We start from the raw sequence: 7,403 nt of genomic DNA, 5'->3' as shown, positions 1-7,403 counted from the left end.
TTCCATTTATAGAGCACAGGCAGAGTAGATTTAGCATAATTCTTAAGGGCCCTAGGATTTTCGGAATGGTAAATGAGCATTGGCTTCAACGATGGAAAAATGGCACCGATAGACTTGCTCAACACAGGGTTGCCACAAACCTTCAAATTTGTAAAAAATGCAATATCTGCAAAGTGCAATAAAGCGAAGCGCAATAAAATGAGGTATGCCTGTAATATACCAAGTACCTACAACTTTGTAGAATCAAGGGGAGGCTTTTTTTTTTCCCTTTTTGAAAACTGATAATACTTGGCACTCTTTGGAAAGGGACAGAGCCAAATATATAAGCTCTATATATAAGCCTAAGCATAAATTTTCATCTCATGTTAAAGAAAATAGGAAACCTCCCTTGAAAATAGCTAGTCAAGATTGAAAATATGTAATTTTTTTTCCTAAATATTACTACTTTTGGGACAAATTACAGTTCCTGAATAAGCCATTGTAGAGTATAATGGTCTCCTTGTTTTTCAAATATAGTATTTATGGAAAATATATATTTTTACAATACCTTGTCACATTTTTCTTTTATTTTTCCTTTCCGAGGGCAAATCCTGAAGTGAGCAATTTTATGGAAACTGTATGTTACTGGAAGTGACTCTGATGCATTTTTGAGCGTGCACAGAATCTGTGTGTTTTCACCCATGAAACAGTCCATAAAATTAATAACTGGTCCTGGACTGAAAGTTAATATGACAGGAAGTCCTGAGCCAGTCAAAGCTAATTCCACACAATGAGAAAGATTCCCTGCACAACAGAGTAAAAAAGAAAAAAAGAAATGTAAAATACTAACTTGTGAACTCAAGTCATACAAGAGTCTTAAACTACTTCAACCAAAGAATATGTAAATGTATAAAATATCATGACGTCCACATCTCATCCTTTTCTAGCACTGTATTTCAGATGTTTAAGTGTATACAAACTTAATACACGATGAAAATGCTTATTCATATAGATTAATACAAAATGGAGAACATTTATTTATTAACATCAGGACAAAATGACATTCCAATGGAAATGAACACTAACCTTGGTAAGACCAAATGTTTTTTTAAAAAAAAAAATCTCCTTTTTAATATAATTTAAATATACAATTTAAAAAATTAAATGCTCCTGGCTTTATGGGCATTTGTAATATAAATGATTCAATATTAATCCCCCTCCTTTCACTACAAATATAGAATTCTGAAAGTCAAAAATGGCTTTTTCCTTGACCTTGAGTCATTCAGAATATACATTAACTTAATATATGGGTGTCTATAAAACAAGTATAGATCCTCATTAAAAGTACTAATCTGAAGATGTGAATAATTAAAACATAAAGGGCTAGAGTATTATTTTACATATACATACACTATATTACTGATAACATACTTTTTCTGATTGACATATCTTCACCACTCAGTGACTGCAGAAAGCCATCTGTACTTCCTACAGTCTCAAATCTCAAAAATAGCGCATAATCCTGTCTTGATGGAGATTCCGCCAGTCCAGTGTCTCTCTTAAACTGCCTGTAAAATTAACAAATTTTAAATCAAATGCACATGATTATTAAGGAGCAATTTTCATCTCTTAATTTAGTTTCTCCTTTTACTGTTTGGTTTACTCTTTTTTTACTACTACATCCTCTACTTTTCAGCAACTGCAATGGCAACTAATTTAAAAAGTACTGTATTTACCTGAATCCAAAACAACTTTGAATATAAGGTAACCTTCCCACCTCAATAATTAGATTTAATCCATGGAAAATTATAAATGTAGCAGCAGAAAGTGAGAGGCAAACCAGATGAGATGCCTGCCTCTTGAGCCCCTGCCCCTTGCTTCCCTGTGCCTACCCCCACCCCCAGTATCTGTCCGCCCTGCCACTTGCCCCACCCTCCCATGTTACTCAGATGCTGCCTGCCCCTGATCCTGTGTCTGTGCCTAACCTCCTAATGCCTGCCCCTTGCTCCCCTGCCCCATTGCACATGCCTAGCCCCTGCCACCCATAGCCTTCCCCAACCAGTGCCTGTCCCCCACCATCCACACCCACTCCCTGCCGCTTTCTGCTGCTCTGCTCTGCTTTGCTCTGGCTCCAAGAAAATCACCAGCAGTAGTGGCCCCAACCTGGCCCTGCCCTACCCAACCAGGGAGAAGCAGCAACAACAGTTTTGGGCCTGGCCAGGTCAGGGCTGAGGCCAGAGCAGAAGGTGAGGGAGGGTAGGCAACTGGGGAGCCATGGAGGCTGGCTGTAAGAAGGCAGGCAACATAGTTTCTCCCACACTCCCCTGGCCACAAACCCCTTCCTTGCTGCATGAGCCACCCTGGACCAGGGCACACAGTGGCTTAGCTGGGGCTGAAGTCAGAGCTGAGCCACTGCCTGCCCTGGGACAGTACTGTGCTATCACAGGCTCAATAGCACAGTTTCCCTACTTTAACAATAAAGCTAGTGACAGAACATATATGTAAAACAATTTAAGTGATTAGAAATTAGTTTAAACCTGTAACAGAACATAAGTTCAGTGCACATAAACCAGCTTCAAAATGGCCGAAACTGATTTAAGATAAACCTGGTTGAATGTAGTATCAAACTTAACTGCTTTGGGTCAAACCAGTTTATGCAGCTTCTGTCCCAGGTCCCTTCCTCGTTTAAGTTAAAGTTAAATCAAGAGTCCCCCAGCATCCCAGATGCTTTGTGGTGCTGGGCTGGGCTGGGCTGTGTTGTGTGCTCCAGAGAGAAGGGCTGCTGTCTAGCCTGAGCAGGGGTGAGGGCATGGCCAGAGACTTGGCCCCCCCAAGACAAAGGGAGCAGGGACGGGGTTTATTCCCCATCTCCCCGGGGACTGTGGCCCCTATCATCCATTCCCCCTCATCCCCAATCCACTGGCAGGGGAGGGAGCATAGCCAGAGCCAGCTGGAATGGCTTCTGCCATCCACTTGCCTCGCCAGCAGCTGAGGCTGCATGGCTGAGCCCAGGCCAATGAGTGCTGCTCAAGGCAGAAGCAGAGGGGCCTGCCCAGGCAGGACCGCTGGGTCTGGGTCCTTCCCAACAGGCTGCAGCTGGGGCTGGGGCCTCGGGGGCTGTGTGGCTCCCCATGCCCAAGCCAATTAGGACTATCATGGAGCCCCAGCCAGCTGGGTAAAGACCCACAGGGCAGCCCATGGGGTTAGTGCCCTTACCAGCCCACTGCAGCTGTTTGACAGCCTGGCCCAGCAGCGCAGACAGGGGCTGGCTAGGGAGCAGGGTTCCCAGGCCAGCTCAGAGATATCAGCAAGCCCCGAGCTTGGCAGCTGCCACCGCCATGTCCCCTGTCCTGTGCAGGACCTGGGGTTGTAGCCTCACAACCAGCAGTGGGCTGGCCAGGGCATGGGGCTGTTCTGCCTCACTCACCTCCAGCTGCTGCAGCCATACCACATTGCTCTGGGTAGGGGGGCAGAAAGCTTCAGCCCGCAGCTTCTGCCCCAAGTGTGAAGCTAACTCCAGCTCCCGGACACCTTGGAAGGCAGAAGGCGTCCAAGTGAAAGGTGTCTGGGAACTGCAGATGGAGCTCCACACACAGGGCAGAAATCACCGGGCTGAAGCTTCCCCCCACACAACCACCACCTCCTGAAGCAGCACAGCAATGGCAGGAATGGGAGGGGCAGTAACCACTGGGGAAAAGGGAAAGCTGGCTTGGCCTGGCAAAGCTGTATTTCTCCCCTCACCTCCAGCTGTAGCTCCTGCCACACCACACAGTGCTGCTCAGGGCTGGGGGAGTTTCCTTCAGCCCCGCCACTTCAGCCCAGCTCAGGCTATGGCAGCTGGAGGCAACGGGGGCAGAACAGCCCCCTGACGCAGCTGGCCCACAGCTGCTTGTGCAGCTACAGTCCCAAGGGGCTGCACAGGGGAGGGGGTGCAGCAGTGGCGGCTGCCAGGCTCAGGGCCTGCCAGTACCTCTGAGCTGGCCTGAGGAGCTCTTTCCCTAACCAGCCCCAGCCTGTGCTGCCAGATTGGGCTGTCACACAGCCGCAGTGGACTGGGAAGAGCCCTGACCCCACAGTCTGCCCTGTGGGGCCCTACCCAGCTGGCTGGGACTCCATGACAGCCTCACCTGGCTTGGACATGGGGAGCTGGGAGCAGTCTGGCCACACAGCCCCCACAGCCCCAGAACAGGCTGCCCCAATGACTCTGCCCTCAGCTATACCCACAGGCCAGCTGGGTTTAGCCCTGCAACCCAAGCTGTAGCCACAGTCCCAGCCCTAGTTAGATAGCAGGGTCATGCCAGTGGTTCTGACCAGGCCCTCCACTGCCCAAGCAAGAGCAGGAGGGAAAGCTGAGCGGACCCCAGCTGGGGTCCTGTGACCAGAGACAGGGGAATTTAATCCCCAGCCTCTGCCCCCTTTGTCTTAGGCACTGCTTCAGCCAGTGTCTGGCTTCGGGGACTAGCCTGGCAAGGGCTGCTTCCCCCCTACCCCTCCAGGCCAGGGTTGGGGTTTAAACCGCTCTACAATCATACTTAGGTCAGGGGAGCTGGCCACACCCCCCAGGTCAACTTCCCTCCAGCCTTGCAGCTGCTGCAAATGGAAGGGCCTGCTCTACCCACAGGCCAGCTGGGTTTAGCCCTGCAATCCAAGCTGTAGCCACAGTCCCAGCCCTAGTTAGATAGCAGGGTCATGCCAGTGGTTCTGGCCAGGCCCTCCACTGCCAAAGCAAGAGCAGGAGGGAAAGCTGAGCCCCCTTGCTCTAGCACCCCCAGCTTCTAGCCTGAGCCACTACAAGCATGCATCTGCATTTCTAGAATTAAACATGAATGTCTGTGCACTCCAGCTTTTTGAATGCCTGTCCCTATCCTAAGAGTTAAAAAGAGGTAGACTGGAAACACAGTTCCCTTTCCTCTTCCTGGCTTGAGGGAGCATTGTCCCACATAGTTTGACTTCCATTTAGGTAAGCTGTACCAAAAGCTTCAGTCTACTCATTCCACAGGAGATAAAGGCAACTACCCCAAAACTGTAAAGTATTATCTTGGGTTGGATGCTTGCACAAATATTAAAGGATTTAAAGAAATAATACTAAAGATTAGTATTATAATAGCAAGAGTTTCCCCTTCAGCCACTCTTATGCAAGCCTAGATAAATATGCTTTTAAAGTTGTACACATTACTAAACCAAATAGGACTACTTTGGCATAGTAGTCTGCAATTCCCCAGTTTCCAAATACAACAGAAGACACAGACACATCCCTGCTAACATAAGGCTGTAACAAGGTGATTAGTTGCATTAGTCTGAAGACAGGCAGAAGGCAGACCAAGCTGTTCTCCATCCCCACAAGGACTAAGTTCAGAAACATGATCCTTCCTAGGCAGCAACCTACTTTGTCAGATGCCTAAGGAGCCTCAGATAGCTCAAGCAATCAGCAATAATGAGGGGAAGTTGACTGGCTGGATAAGGAAGTGATGGGTAGAGGACTTAGAGGGAGCTTGCATGGGGCGGGAGCATTCCTCCAAGGAGGAAGGCAAATTTTAGGGTGAGAACTAGCCCTTGCTTGTGGGTGTTCATTTTGGATTGTTTTATATTTTCTGATGAGCTCTCTGGTGCAGATTAACCCAGGGTTTTGAAGCTTGTGTTGCTGGGCCCAGAGACAGATTATGTTGCTAGGACCAGGTTAAAGATGTGTTTATTTTGGATTGCATATGCTTTTGGCTGAGACCTGTGGAGCAGAAAAACCCAAGGCATTATAGACTGTCTTGCTGGAACCAAATTAAAGGAGTGAGTTAAAGAGTTCAAGGACTGATTTGAGTTGGGCGATGCTAGGCTAACCCAGACCCTGCTACAGCATATGAGGAAGGTGTTGCCTATGAAACATCATGCCTCTCTGAACCATGTAGTCTCTAAGCATCCACACTGTCCCACCTTCTAGCACAACTATGCAAAAAACTCTGCATAAACTGGGTGAGACCTCTGTTCTTTCAGAACAGCAAGTTCACACTGTTTTAGTAAAATGAAATGTCTATTCTAAATGAAGCTACCAAACTTAAAATTGAGAGTCTCTTAATAATTTTCATATATTCAGTAAGAGAATCAGTTCCCTTGAAGAACTTAATAGCTGCCATTTTGTACAGAAACCGAAAACAAAATCTAACATTCTAGCTGCAGAAAGATATCAGAGAATTATTAAACATTCTATAACTGAAAACATAATCCTGTTACTAGATCCCAAAGACAAACTCCTGCAAAACATGAAAATAAAGGCTGGCTTGCGCAGGGCAGATATGTAGAATTAGGGTGACTCTCCATCCTGGTTGGAACTATGGGACATCTGGGACACTGTCCCCCACCCCCTTCCTCCCAAGGCAGCAGCACACTGTAGGGAGAGGCGGAGGTAGAGTGGCATGCTGTGACAGGCAGCCTGCCCAGCCACCTTCCAGGGACACCGTGCTGCTTCCCTTCCCTGCCAGCCCACACCCCACACCTGGAGGCAAGCTCCAAAATCCAAGACTGTCTTGAGAAAAAATGAGACAGATGGTCACCCTATGCAGAATACTATATCATTAACTGTTGTCATGAACTATAGAATCAATGGAGGAATGTAGCAGGAAGTACTAGCTTGTATATAAGAAACCTCCTTAATTTAAGAACTTTCCTGGTTGAGAAACTGGGAGTAGACAGTGAAAAGGGGATTATATTCTTGTCCCTAAAATAATTTGCTGAAGATTCTCAGTAAAACTTCCAGCCTGCAAAAGTTATTTCCATATGCTGAAGTAAAAAAAGCATGGTTTGAATCACACCCCTTTGCTTTGACTAATCTGCAACTACCTTAAGGGGTTAATTAAATAGCAATTAGTAGGTTTTATCTGGCAACTATGATATGATTAGCTACCTTATTCATGAAACAAAAGCACAAAAATTATTGAAGTAATTAAGTTTAAGTTCTATATATAAGAAATAAGTATTATAAAAAGCTAGAATTGATCTGTGATACTGAAAGAAATAATTCTGTAATGTCCAAAATTATATTTGATACATCTAACAGTTGCTGATAGATTTGCTATGTCTTTTGCTATGTCTTTAATTATGTCAGTCTCTTAATGTTGCACTATGTACTTACTTTGGACTAAAATACAGTGTAATCACAGCTTTTTGATAAGGCTGCAAGGTTCCTTGATTGGGAATGCAGGAGATTAAACTGCAAACATCTAGTTCTCTTGTTCTATCTAAGAAATTTATGTCTTGTAAAACAGCATCTGTACTTTTCTGAATATCGGTGCCCTGTAAGATAACACCAAAATATGAAATGTCATTAACAGTCAGTTTCATCTGGGGTTCTCTCACAGCAACAAGAGATCAAAAAAGAAAATGTTCAACTGAAAATGTAACCATATTAATAACTGTGAGCCCTGAGGGCTGAACAC

General features: G+C 45.8%; 1 protein-coding gene across 1 annotated transcript in view; it reads right to left on the bottom strand.

The window, feature by feature from the left end:
- Window positions 1-7,403, bottom strand: part of CFAP47 (cilia and flagella associated protein 47) — a 734,432-nt gene that overhangs the window by 676,525 nt on the left and 50,504 nt on the right. Inside the window, exons 6-8 of the mRNA XM_019528459.1 lie at window positions 7,100-7,260; window positions 1,411-1,547; window positions 548-783 (exon numbers count right to left, since the gene is read on the bottom strand). Coding sequence (XP_019384004.1) covers window positions 548-783; window positions 1,411-1,547; window positions 7,100-7,260 — 534 coding nt within the window. The remainder of the gene's footprint in view (window positions 1-547; window positions 784-1,410; window positions 1,548-7,099; window positions 7,261-7,403) is intronic.

This window comes from Crocodylus porosus, unplaced genomic scaffold (assembly GCF_001723895.1).
Source record: "Crocodylus porosus isolate Cpor-Errol unplaced genomic scaffold, CroPor_comp1, whole genome shotgun sequence".
NCBI lineage: Eukaryota > Metazoa > Chordata > Crocodylia > Crocodylidae > Crocodylus > Crocodylus porosus.
Note: the sequence above shows the minus strand (reverse complement) of the source record. Positions and strands in the feature narration are given on the sequence as shown.